At 38.1% G+C, this 14,307-nt stretch overlaps 1 protein-coding gene across 2 annotated transcripts in view; it reads right to left on the bottom strand.

Moving 5' to 3' along the window:
* Window positions 1-6,955: 6,955 nt before the first annotated feature.
* Window positions 6,956-14,307, bottom strand: part of COMMD7 (COMM domain containing 7) — a 32,129-nt gene continuing 24,777 nt past the window's right edge. For both annotated transcript variants that reach the window (XM_051979442.1, XM_051979443.1), the window contains exons 5-9: window positions 14,240-14,277; window positions 13,240-13,330; window positions 12,554-12,603; window positions 11,910-11,958; window positions 6,956-8,417 (exon numbers count right to left, since the gene is read on the bottom strand). In XM_051979442.1, coding sequence (XP_051835402.1) covers window positions 8,341-8,417; window positions 11,910-11,958; window positions 12,554-12,603; window positions 13,240-13,330; window positions 14,240-14,277 — 305 coding nt within the window. In that variant the 3' untranslated portion in view covers window positions 6,956-8,340. The remainder of the gene's footprint in view (window positions 8,418-11,909; window positions 11,959-12,553; window positions 12,604-13,239; window positions 13,331-14,239; window positions 14,278-14,307) is intronic.

Below are 14,307 nucleotides of genomic sequence, written 5' to 3'. Positions count from 1 at the left end.
CCTCTGGGAAACATAATTTTTAACTCTGTAGGGAAAAAAAAAGTAATTGGCAATGATCAACTACAACTCCAGAGGACTCATGATGAAACACACTTGCCCACCTCTTGATAAAAATGATGGACTCAAAAGTGTAGAATGCTTTTTTTCTTTTTTAAACATGGCTAATGTGGAAATTTCCTTTGCTTGAAGATGTTTATAACATTTTGTTTTTCTTTCTCCATAGGGAAAGTAAGTAGGAAGGAAAGTAAGTAGAGAAGGGTAGTGGAAAGAAAGAAGACAGATCTCCAATTGCAAATAAAATTTAATTTTTTAAAAAGTGATTGGAACTAAAGAGATTTCTGAAGAATGCAAAGGCCTACAATAAGATGCTCTCTATACCTTTGCAATTGTTTTGTTGTTTTCTTTTTCTTTTCTTTTTTTTTCTTTTTGGGGTGAGGGGATTAAGGGACGGGGAAAGCCTCACTAAGAGCAAGGCAGTCTGCCTGGGATATTGCCTGGTTAGTTTTCTCCTGTTTCAGGTGCCAGTCCTCTTCAAAGTAGTACCTTTCTTACCTAGAACTGTGCTGGGAAAAGCCAGAGAATAATAATGACAATAATAATGGCATGGGAACCTACTTTGCCCAACACTTTTTAGCAACAGAATGCTGGACTTAAAATTCAAAAAGAGCTGGTTTCAAATCCTGCTTAAATTTTAAGAAGTCTGTGACCATGGGCAAGCCATTTGTCCTCTAGGATACATCAAATTCCCCATCTGCAAACCAATTCCTAAGGAACCAAAGAATTTTGTGAGACAGACAATACATAGAAAGCACTCTGCAAACTTCAAAATGCTCGGTCAGAGTTTTTGTTTTCAAAGGCGCCCCTCCCTCCTGCCCCTGCACTTTTTCCATTTTACAGCTAGAGACTGAGGGGAAGTGGTTTATCCACAGTCTCCTAAGTCAGGAACTGAGTTCTTTTCACTGCCCAAATCACAGATATGATTTCAAAGGTTCATAGAGAACTCTACATTAGGACCTTAGAAGTCATCTGGCCCAATCCTCTCCACTGGGAGAAGTCCAAGGTTATGCAGATAGTAATTAAGCTAGTTTAGGCCTCTTATTTTACAGATGAGGAACCTGAGGTATGGAGATTAAGCAAATTGTTCAAGAACCCAGAAAGAATGAGAGAAGTAGGATTTGAACACGGATTTTCTGGCAATCTCTCTACCAGACGCCTACCTCAACTTCTTGACTCTGCACCCCCACAGGGACTTGGGAACCAAATGCACGTCAGGCAGTGGCCCCAGGCTCTGATGGGGGAGGGGGAGGGCTGAAGGCTAACAACAGAATTCTAGGAAAGGGAAGGGGGAGAAAAATCTTTCTCTTTCCTTTCAAGCTGCTCCGCCCACTACACCGAAGGATCGGGTTGAGAAACCTCTGAGGAATTAAAAACCACCAAAGATACACAGCTTAGTTTTCCCCACCGAGCTGGAAGGGGCCCTTATTTCCCTCAGTCAGCTGGCCGGGGCAGATTAACTCTTGGCTCAGTGGATTTGACTGGCAGCCGGAAAAACTGGCAGAGCACAAGACACCACAGGAGGTCAGCTGAGTCAGCTTTTCTACCTGTCAGGAAATCATTCCCCACCCCACCATCCCCAACTCTCCACTGTGGCCAACCCCTGGCCTGGGCCAAACCACTATCACAGGGCAGTACCACTAACGCTCCTCATGACTGCCTCTGTGCCGCCCACCCCCAATAGTGCTACCTTCATCTCTCTTCCTTGTCTTCCTGATTGTCTGTCCCGCCCAGTGTGCTCCTGTGCAGAGATACTGTGAAGCAAAATGTCTGGCCATCACCCAGGAACTGGGGAAAAAAGGCTGGACCTGCAGTCAGCTCACCTTTGCTGAATTCAGAAATCAAAATCGAGCTTGATTTTGAGATTTAGAAGAGGGTGATAACAAACTCATCCTTGGGTATTTATCTAGTGAATTTGCTGGTAACAAAATAAAGGAGATACATCAGAACGTCTGCAAATGTGGCCTCTTACACTCCTTTCCCCCCCACTCCCCCTTCCTGCTCCCAGCATGCCTTTGTAACACAGGTTTATTCAGGAGCTGGCCAACTCTGCCAAGCAGAACTAAAGACCAACTCTGAATGGTCCAGTTGAGATGAGGGTAGTAGGCACATTCCTTTATACAGGAGAGTAAACAAGCTATCTAAATGCATTTTACAACTGTTCTGATCTAGGGTATGAAAATCCCATGTACCTCTGACTACATCAGATAATCCCACACACCTATGAATATATTAGAGGCAGATAAGAATGCATAGGAGGCTGAGTGCAATGTCACTCACTGACAGTATGTAGTCATGCTTATGGATCCACCAATCACTCTGAACTTTTTTCTCAGACAAGGGGATCTGAACCTGGCTCCATGGTCCCTCTAAGGTTCAAAAATAGATTTCAGGGGAACTGTGAACTTAGATGGGAAAACAATATTTTTACTAAGTTCTAACTGAAATTTAGCATTTCCTCCAACTACACATTTATTTTAAAAAGCATTATTATTGTGAGAAGGGGCCCCCTCACTTTACCAGTCTGTCAATTTTTATATCCTCCAGGATATAAAATGCTTTAGACATTGTCTTCAAAGGCTCTGGTGGAAGGGGCCAAGTCTGACATCTCTAAAGCCCTAAATGTTTACCACTATGTGGTGGGAGAGGGAAGACAGAACTTGACCCTAGGTCATTCCATCTCTGAGGAGAGCTGTCTAACCACTGCTTCTACTGCCCCCACATTGTTAGACAGGCACTTTCTAAATGCTAACTGGGAAGAAAAATGCTTGTGGGATGTTGAATCAATGAATGTAAAGGCTCTGCTCTACTCGGCTTCACATCAGTACCATCAAGCCCTTCTGTGAACTTGGCATGCCTCATTTAGAAGGCTCTTTAGAAAGACTAAATACATTTATTCCATTTCCCCTAAATACACGGGCCTATCTTCTTGTCTGCACCCACCCTAATCTCCATCTGCTGAAACTATTCCTCCACTGAGGCCTAAAAAAGTCAAGCTCCTTCAAGAGGCATTCACTCATTCTTTCCCTGAAGCAACCAGTCAGAACCTGTGCCACACTCAAAATTGGTCCTGGGGGCATCCTCTGCTAAAATCCACCTTTGCACAGGTGGGTCTTACCATCCACCTAAGTGTGAGCTCTTTGAGGGAAGGGAGGACCAAGGCTAGTAGTATGTATGACCTAACGAATTTGTCACTTTACCCTTTGCCCTCAGGAAAACAGAATTGGTATTGAAGAGCTGAAAAGGACTCTCTAACTAAACATGAATTCGATCAACTATGTCCCTTGACAAGCAACATGTCCAGTCTAGGTCTGAAAGCCCCTACTGACTAGATACTTGGGATTTTTCCAGGCTCTTTGCCTTCCCCTCACAGAGGGGTTTAAGGACCAATTTTTGGAGCTCTATCAAGGGAAGGTTAAAATGACAATAACTAAATCAGGAAAATGGAGTGCTAATAAAGTCACTTCAGGGAGTTCAGAAAAAGGAGAGATCGGTAATGATTAGAAAAGAGGTGGTACTTTAGGAATAGGCAGAGTATCAGAAAAGGTATCCACATCATTGCCAAGGTAGGAATGAGCAGGAGGCATATGGGGAAAAAGACTCAAAAGGGAACCTGAGATAGTAAGATTCAGTCCTGGAGTCAGAGTACCTATTTTGTTTTTGCAGGGCAATCTGGATTAAGTGACTTGCCTAGAGTCACACAGCTGGTCAAATATCCAAGGCAACACTTGAATTCAGGTCCTTCTGACTCCAGGGCACTAGTGTTCTATCCACTACACCACCCAGCTGCTCTGAGCACCTGGTTTACAACCTGGTTTCAACACTTCAGCTGAAAGCTGTTAGTAAGGCAAAGTGCTGGGCTTGCTGTCGGGAAAATTTAAGTGAAAATTCTGCCTTACATGCTTACACTGTGACATTTCAGTAAAATGAATGAGTTGGGCTCTCTAGCCTCTAAGGTCCTTTCCTATTCTAATTTTATGATTCCATGATGTACTAGGTATGACAGTGGATGGGTCACTTTGTCTCAATGAAATAGTTTCTCTTTTGTAAAATGGAAATAGGAAATTTATGGGATGTAATCAAAGCAGCACTTGAGGGAAATTTATATCTCTAAATGCTTACATGAACAAAATAGGGCAAGATTTAATGCAACTAAAAAAAGAACAAGTTTAAAACTCCCAATTAAACTCCAAATTGGAAATCCTAAAAATCAAAGGAGAGATGAATAAAACTGAAAGAAAACCACTGACTTAATGACTAAAAGTAGAATCTGGTTTTATGAGAAAACCAATAAAATAAGCCATTGGTTAATTTGATTAAAAGAAAGAAACCAGGGGTAGCTAGGTCGTGCAGTGGATAGAGCACCAGCTCTAAAGTCAAGAGGACTTGAATTCAGATCTTCCTAGTTGTGTGACCCTGGGCAAATCACTTAACCCCAACTGCCTCAGCAAAAAAAGAGAAAGAAAACCAAATTACCAGTGTCAAAAATGAAAAGAATGAACTCACCACCAATGAAGAGAAAATTAAAGTGATTATCAGGAGCTATTTTGCCTAATTCTGCTTAAATTCACATTTAAGCAAGAACATCATTATTTTGCCAATAAATCTAACAATCGAAGTGAAATGAAAACTAATAGAAGAGAAAATAGAACATTTAAATAACCCTATCTTAAAAAAAGAAATTGAACAAGGAATAAGTGAACTCCCTAAAATGGAAATAGGAAAGCACATACTCCTCTAAAAAAGCTACTACAGAAACATGACCAGTTATAAACTAGCCCTTTTGGTTGAAATCATGCTTGCCTTCGGGAGAAATGAGTTTGAATAAATTGTGGGACAGATTTTGGAGGATTCTGAACAATAGGTTCAAGAGTTTGACTTTATTTAGTTGACAAAAAATTTGTAGAAGCAGTAACTTACAACAAATTCAAGCAACCAATCAAACCACCTTAACTAACAAATAAGAAAACTGAGACCCATAGACATTAAATGACTCAATGAAAAGAATGGTTTTAAGCATCTTCTGAAACACAATTCTTATTAATCAGGCAACCAATAAATTTTAATTGAGGGTCTATTTCATGTTCCATTCCACGCTAAAAACTGTGAAGAAGCTATCAGAATAAAATATGTCTGAGTCTTAAATTTTTGTCTTGAAGACAAATAGCTGACCAAAATCTAATTGGATTCATACTTTGTAGCTAGGAAGGAATCTGGGGTCAGATCCTCAGATCCATTATCAACAGACAGGGATAATACACCTACTATGCAAAAAGAACACTTAGTAAATGGTATGGATACAAAAGTTATAATCCTTAACCCACCAGATATTTATTATTACAAAGACAAAATAGAGTAACACATACCAATAACAGTGCAAAGAAGTCTATTACTACTAGAGAGGAGAGTAGTTAAGCACAATGAAAGCTCAAAACACAGAGCTCTTCCTGTGTGGTGAGATAGAAGCAAGATTTTGAATAAAGCAAAGCAGTAGGGGAAGGGGGGAGGAGTCCATTCCTGGCACAGAACAGGACATGATTAGATCAATTAGCATTCACCTTTTGGGCTCAAGGGATTCCAAAGGGGAAGAGCTGATTTTGGGAGCATTGGAGTCTCTGAAGAGTGGAACAGGGAAGTGTGTTTAAAACAATGTTTGTGGAAGATTAATATGATGATCATAGTAAAATGGATTATGAATTATTGAAAACAGATAGCCAGTTAAAAAATTACAAAAAACTAGCCTAGGCATGAGGTAACAACTGAACTAGAGACAGGTACAGAAAAAAGTGGAATGGGGAGACATATTACTTTCTACTTACAGAATCCAAGAATGCTAGAGTTGAAAGGAACTTCAGAACAGAGACTATCAGACCTGGAAAAGACTTTAACACATAAGATTCAGCTAGAGGATCTTAAAACATAAAATGCTAAAGTTTGAAAGAAATCTTAAGAAGCAGACCCTCAAAATGAAGAAGTATTTCAGAAAATAGAGTAGGAAGGAGCCATAAAACATGGAATGTCAGAGATAGAAAAAACCTTAGGACACAGAGTGCTAGAAGAACGGTTTAAAAAGAATTTGAACTGGAATGGGCTTTAAAAAAAAAAACAGAATCTGGATTGGAAGAGGCCTGAAAACCATGAATTTTGGAGTTGGAAGAGTTCATGTAATCCAAATTTAATTTAACAGTTGAAGAAAATGAAGCTAAGAAAGGGAAATGAGAAAACATTTAATATCACATTTAGTTTTCTCCCTGAAAATCCAGAACAAAGTTAAAAAAAAAAAAGTCGCCACTTGGAAACTCAGGAAAATTCACATTTAAGCAAGAACACCATAAGGAGTTAGATGAATGACAGAGCAAAAATTGTAACACTGACCTAAAATACCTAAGTAACTCAATGATGGCAAAGTGCAGAATAAAGGGAAACCTACAATGCCTTTGGCCGAGTACGTCCTTTTTCCATGTTGAAGCCCATGTGTATTTATTGGAAAGTTGAGTTCATGTACTTCTAATTCATCCATACTTAATTTATTCTTGGGCTGGATTGTAATAGGCCTTTGATGTAGAAGTAGCCTTAGTCCATAAGTCTCTTTAAGCCTTTGTTTAGCCAACAGTAGATACACTAAAATCTCCAAAAATGAAAAATGCAATTCCCGATTGGACTTTGAATCTCAACATGTCACATGAAGAGTGAAACCTCTAGAGATAAGCAACATAAACAGTGACTCTAGGCAGCAAAAAAACAATGGGTAGTACTGGAAGATCTAGATTTGGGTTAGCCCCTAATTCACTGTGCATACTTTCACAGGGCAATTTTCTCCCCGGATCTGTTTCCTTACCTGTAAAATGGGGGAAGATGGTGGATTAGACACTTTCTTTAAAGTAAAAAACATTACAATGAATTTGACCAGTATCAACCAATATGTATATTTCCTTATAAAATAAAGAACAAAAAAAAAGATTGTCTAATCCACTGTGAGTCATATTAGATCAGAGATCCTCAACCTTTTTTGAACCACGAAACCCTTCTCAGCATGTTTTAAAATGTGTAAGGTATACAGAATTCCAAAGGAAATGAAGCATAGTACAATAGTTATATAAAAAAAAATTTAAGTTCATGAATTCCAGATTAAGAAACACTGGATAAAATGATTTGGAAAGTTCACCCCCTTACCTGGACATGCTGCAGTCCAAGACCCCTTCAAGTTCTTAATGTTCTAATCAGAAATTAGTGAAAAATGAAATACTAGGCTGGATACTAAAGTCTCAAGTCAACAGCAAAATATATGCAACTTCTTCTTGTGGAAAAAGCAACATGGTATAGAATGATAGATTTGGAGTAGAAAGACCTAAGTTTAAAGTCTAGCTCTGCCACTTGTGTGAGGTAGGCAAGTCTCTGGGTCTCAGTTTCCTCATCTATAAAAGGAGAATGTTAGACAGATGGCCTCCAAAGACTTGAAAGAAGTTCCAAATCAATGATCCTCTTTTCCTCAAGCTATAACCTGAAAGCACTTCTGCCTTGGTCCTGCTCCTAGCCTGTAAGAGTACAATGACTTCCTTCTGTCTCATCCACACACACGTTCAGTTCCAACCCAAACTTTAATCTTCTTGTCTCTCTAAATTGTTAGAAAATAGAAGGGTCTTTAATCCAGGACACATACACAAGAGGATCAAGGCCTCTTCTTTAAACCTTTTATTAAACACTTAGAAAAGGCAGAATTCTGTTCAGTGGCCACTCAGCCTGGGGAAAAGACTTAAGGAGGCTCAGATGGGCAGATGCCAAAGAAGAGACTGGGTCAAGGCCTGAAAAGAACAGAAATCTTTGAAAGAGGAGCTCTTGGATTTACGTATAGATATATGGTTTTTAAAATAGGGTCTCAAATGAGAGAATCCCCACTATACATGGTAAATGCATCATTTTTTTGTTTCAGATTCTGGCTCTCAGGATGCTAGCAGCGAGATCCTCCCCTGCCTAATTTCAGGTTAACTCTGTTCTGTAATTAGACTGCTGATCTTGGAAATTTGAGAAATGGAAGTTCTAGAGGGAAGGAAAGGAGGAGTGTCACCAATAGGCTTACTTTTTCCCTCTCTCAATGGTTTAAATATTGGAGACATGGCCTATGTGATGAGTGGTTCTTTCATGAATCATGAATTTATGTGATAATTCTATTGGCCTTCCTAGTACATACAGAACTGTGAACCTTTAAGACACTCACAGCCCTCGAGCTGTTACAGAACAGGCCACAAGGATAAACAATTTATCCCTCTGAGCCTTCTTCCTTCATCTTCAGCAGAAACACTCCATGCTGGCTCGGACACGTTCCATCTCACTCAGGAAGTTATAGAATTGAGGCAGGGTTAACTCTAGAGAAAGAAAACTAAGTGTCAGATAAATGTTTCCAATTTTTATAGACTCCTCAAAGGATTATTTTTCATAAGCAGCTTTTTTTTTTTTTTTAATTTTCACTTCTAGTGAACCTATAAATACTGAAATGACAAAAAAAAAAAGGGATGGGGGAAGAAAGGTCAAAATCATATAAAAGTGAAAAAGTGGCATTTCCACAGGATTGTCTTTAATGGTGTTCTGAATGTTTTCTTTCCTATTTTTTAAAATACCTTTTTACTTTTCCAAAGATAGTTTTCAACATTCATCTTTGTAAAACCTTGTCCTCCTAATTTTTCTCCCTCCCTCCTCTCCTTCCCTTCCTCTAGACAGCAATCCAATATAAGTTAAACATGTGCAATTCTTCTAAACATATTTCCACATTTATTGTTCTGCAAAAGAAAAATCAGATCAAAAGGGATAAAAAAAAACTCAAAAAAGAAAAATAATAACAAAAAGAAGAAAACTCTGCTTTGATCTATATTCAGTCTCCACCGTTCTCCCTCTGGATGTAGATGTCCCATTCCATCACAAATCTATTGGAATTGCCTTGAATTATACCTCACTGTTGAAAAGAACCACGTCCATCAAAATTGATCATTACATAATCTTGTTGATATTATGTTGTTAACAACTGTGTGCTGTTACTTGTTGTTACTATTCAATGGTCTCTTGATTATACTCTAGTCATCATCAGTTCATGCAAGTCTTTACAGGCTTTTCTGAAATCAGTCTGCTAGTCATTTCTTATAGAGAAATAACATTTCATTAATTCATATACCATAACTTATTTAACCATTCTCCAATTGATTGGCATCTACTCTATTTTCCAGTTCTTTCACACTATAATAAAGGCTGCTACAATTTTTTTCTTTTTTATGTTTTCTTTGGGATACAGACCCAGTAGAGACACTGCTAGATCAAATGGTTTGCATAGTTTTATAAGTCCTTTGTGCATAGTTCCATATTGCTTTCCAGAATGATTGGAGTTCCACCAAAAATGTATTAGTGTCCCAGTTTTCCTATATCCCCTCCAACATTTATCATAATCTTTTCCTGTCATTTTAGCCAATTTGAGAGGTGGTACTTCAGAACTGTCTTAATCTACATTTCTCTAATCAATAGTGATTTAAAGTATTTTTTTATATGACTAAAAATGGATTTAATTTCTTCATATAAAAATTACCTTCATATCTTTTGGTCATTTATTAATTGGAGAATAGCTTGTATTCTTATAAATTGGACTCAATTATATATTTTAGAGATGACACCTTTATCAGAAACTCTGGGTGTAAAAAAATTTTTCCCAGCTTTCTGTTTCCCTTCTAATCTTGGCTTCACTGGTTTTCTTTGTATAAAACCTTTTTAATTTAATATAATCAAAACTCTCCACTTTGCATTTCATAATGTTCTCTAGTTCTTCTTTGACCATAAATTCCTTCCTTCTCCACAGATCTGAGAAAGACTCTCCCTTATAGTCCTAATTTGCTTATAGTATCACCCTTTATGTCTAAATCATGAGCCCATTTTGACCTTATCTTTATATAGAATGTTAGGTGTTGCTCAATGCCTAGTTTCTGCCTTACTATTTTCCAGTTTTCTCAGTATTTTTGATCAAATGGTGAGTTCTTATTCCAAAAGCCTTTGTTTTGGGATTTATCCAAACCCAAACATAGATTACAATCATCACTGACTATTGCATCTTGTGAACCTAATCTACTTCACTGATACAATACTCTATTGCTTAGCCAGTATCAAATGGTTTTGATTTCTGCTACTTTATAATTTAATTTTAAGTCTGGTACAGCTAGGTCATCTCCCTTTGCATTTTTTTCCATTAATTTCCTTGAAATTCTTGACCTTTTGTTCTTCCAGATGAATTCTCTTAACAATTTTTTCTAGCTCTATAATTTCTTGGCAGTTTGATTGGTATGGCACTGAATAAGTAGATTAATTTAGCTATTATTATTATTATTATTCAACACCATTATATGCAGGATACTTTTTCTAAAAGGAAGACAATTCAGATTGGCTAGAATGACAGGGAAAGATAATGCGGAATGTTGGAAGGGATGTGGGAAAACAGAGACACTGATAGATTGTTGGTGGAATTGTGAACACATCCAGCCATTCTGGAGAGCAATTTGGAACTATGCTCAAAAAGTTATCAAGCTATGCAAACTCTTTGATCCAGCAGTGTTTCTACTGGGCTTACACCCCAAAGAGATACTAAAGAAGGGAAAGGGACCTGTATGTGCCAAAATGTTTGTGGCAGCCCTGTTTGTAGTGGCTAGAAGCTGGAAAATGAATGGATGCCCATCCATTGGAGAATGGTTGAGTAAATTGTGGTATATGAACGTTATGGAATATTATTGTTCTGTAAGAAATGACCAGCAGTATGAATACAGAGAGGACTGGAGAGACTTACATGAACTAATGCTAAGTGAAATAAGCAGAACCAGAAGATCATTATACCTCAACAACGATACTGTATGAGGATGTATTCTGATGGAAGTGGATCTCTTCGATAAAGAGATCTAATTCAGTTTCAATTGATCAAAAATGGACAGAAGCAGCTACACCCAAAGAAAGAACACTGGGAAATGAATATAAACTGCTTGCATTTTTGTTTTTCTTCCTGGCTTATTTTTACCTTCTGAATCCAATTCTCCCTGTGCAACAAAAGAACTGTTTGGTTCTGCATACATATATTGTATCTAGAATATACTGTAACCTATTCAATATGTATAGGACTGCTTGCCATCTGGGGGAGGGGGTAGAGGGAGAGAGGGGAAAAATCGGAACAGAAGTGAGTGCAAGGGATAATGTTGCAAAAAATTACCCTGGCATGGGTTCTGTCAATAAAAAGTTATTTAAAAATAAAAAAATAAAAAATAAATAAAAGGAAGACAATGACAAGAGTTCCTGCTTCCATAGTCTTCCCTGTTGGAGACTCCCATACAGAAAGGTTGCCAAGGGTGGTGTAGTGGACTCTGAGCCTAGAGTCAGGAAGACCCAAGTTCAAATTTAGCCCCAGACAATTACTATGTGACTCTTGGCACCACTTAACTTGTTTGTCTCACTTCCCCTCAACTATAAAATGGGAATAATAGTATCTCCCAGGGTTGTTGTGAAAATCAAAAGAAATATTTGTAAAATGTTTCACATAGTGCCTGGCACATAATAAGTGTAAGCTATTATTATCAATATTATTATAAATGGAAATTCTCATGCAACCAAATACTCTTACTTCACAGAAGGAAAACTAAGGCTCTGAATAGAGAGATGGCTTGTCAAAGCTTATTGATGATAGCAGCAATTCTTGAGCCCCAACCTCCTGACTACCACTTCTGTTTTGCATTAGTCCTTTCATAAGACCTCCACAAATGAAGAAAAGCCTAAATATGGCCACAGAGAAGTCACAGGGAAGAAATGCTTCTATTATGTAATAGGAAAAGGGAGATAGGACTCACCTATATATACATTTTCAGTCTGGTTTCCTTTTTTAACCACCAATTTCAACTGACAGAGAAAAAGAAACAAAATCCAAAGCTGTCAGCTTTTAATTTCATAGTTTCTTATGAGCAATCTGATTCCTCCCAAAGTTAAGCTTCCTAAATGTATCCCAGTATCTGGTAACCAAATGTTTTACAAAAGACAATTGGGTTCCATTAAACAGGAAACATTCATCAGTCACCTCCTTCCTCTAGTCCCCCAAAGAATCCCAGAGTTGAAGAGTTTAAAGAGAGCTCAAAGGTCATCTTATCCAACCCAACTTCTCATCAAAGCCCAGTCCTTACACTACTTCTTGACAAGGGGTTGTCAAGGGTCCTGTGCTTGATGCCTGCCTGTGATGAAGCCCTTTATTCTAATAACAAGTCAGGGATTTAGGGGAGTCCCATAAGTATTAGTGCAGTTTTAAGCTACTGAAGCTTAAATTTGCTAAGCAGTTAAGACTTTGGGGACTCCCTGTATCTGTTTCTATGGATGTTCTCAGGAAATAAAATGCAGGTTTAATCCTAACTACTGTTATTTTAAGAGATTAAATGACAAAAGCATGCACATTTCCAAAAGGACTTTTTTTTTTGAGGGGGAGGGACAGAGAAGAAAGACTTACTTGTAAAAAAATACTCCCCACTTTCTGTAGTTCACTGCTCCCTGATGTCACTGTGACAGAAAAGGGAAAATCAAGAGAACAAAATGTATTGAGAGATACTGCTAAAGGATTTGGGAGTGTCTGAGAAGCTCTATTTATACAAACATCCTATTGAGCAGCTTTTAGACAACAGTTTTAGGATTCAGGTGTTCTTCTATGTGCCATTTCATTTTACAGATGAGAAAAAAACTCAGATAGATGGAGGGACTTTTCTATTGCCATCAAGGACACTTTAAACATCAGAATGTGACTCCAAGTACTGCTGACTACAAATCAAGCCTTCTGTTCCTTATATAATGATGCCACATTGGCTTGCCATGGGAAAGGCAATAAGCAAGCTACTGACCAAGAGTTACTCGGAAGATCCAGATTCAACAGATCATCTAATGGATCATTAGGGCCAAGCAAAGACAGCAAAATTAGAAGATTCCCCAGGTGGAAATGGAGATTACTAGCACCTAGAAGCTAAAATTAGAAATCATGTCTGAGTTTACGCAGTACAGTCCCCAATGAATTAATATAAGCACCCTTCCATGAGAAGGCAACATCTTCCCCATTTGAAGTTCGCTTTCTTCCAAAGGAATTTATCTACACACCTCCCTTAATCCCACCCCCCATTAATTTCAAACCTGGCTCAAGCTAGTTACCTCCAAATTTCCATTCCATATCTATAAGCTGGTTGATCATCAATGTCTGTCCTATTGCCCATCGTGCAAGTGTGGGAGATTTCTGTTTCCACTGCCAGAATAAAAACAAATTAAAAAAAAAATCACGTGAAGAGAAAAATCTTTCTTTTCTCTACCATTTCCCACATTTCCCAATACCCTCCCACCAATAAGAGATTCAGTTTTAAGCAGTAAGACATAAGAAGAAGGCCTACATGCCCTATCCAAAAAAGGAAGAGGGAGGAATTTAAATATCTTCTTTCTTTTCAACATAGCAATGGTGGTTGGTATAAAAATAGTGAAATACCATTTCTTAATTCTGAAATGTTTAAATTCAGCCCAACAGGATAAAAAACAGACGCAATGAAAGTATCACCCCATTTATATAGTGATAATAAAAGCTCACAGTTATATAGCACTAAAAAGCTCTGTCTTAACAATCCTAATGAAAAGTGCAAGTATTATTAACTCCCTTTTAGTAGATCCAGAGGTCAGAATTTGGGTCTTAAAACAGGTCTCCTGACTTAAAGCCCAGTACTTTTTTTCTTTTCTTGCTCAGAAGAGCAATAAGGAATACCCAATTCCTCTACTCAAGTGGGGAGACTAGGCACCTGCTCCACAACACATATTCTTAGAGATTTAAAGATAGAGCACAGGAGAGACAAAGGGACAAATGACTTGCCAGGGGTCACATGGCCAGTCTTTTTTATCAGATATGGGGCTTGAATATAAGCCTTCTTAACTGTTGTGCGTATCCTGCCAGGAAGCCTTTCCCAAGTCCTCTTTTCTATGACTATGCTATCCAACAAAAACCATTAAGCCAACAGAAGTTATCTGTGGTTGACTGTTTTCTCCAAATCAGTATTTTTCCTTTTATGAAGTAAAACATGAATACCCACATGAATGAGATCACAGATGCACTGGAGTATAGGAAATAAAACAAGAAATCTTAATTAATCCTGATTAAAAGGAATTGAGATACCTTCTCAGAAAAATAAGTGGCTTTCTCTTCACTGAGCCCTGAGGGAGAAAAGAATGAGGATTAGCATA

Source organism: Antechinus flavipes, chromosome 2 (assembly GCF_016432865.1).
Source record: "Antechinus flavipes isolate AdamAnt ecotype Samford, QLD, Australia chromosome 2, AdamAnt_v2, whole genome shotgun sequence".
Lineage (NCBI taxonomy): Eukaryota > Metazoa > Chordata > Mammalia > Dasyuromorphia > Dasyuridae > Antechinus > Antechinus flavipes.
The sequence above is the reverse complement of the archived record's forward strand: the minus strand, read 5'-3'. Positions and strand labels throughout refer to the sequence as shown.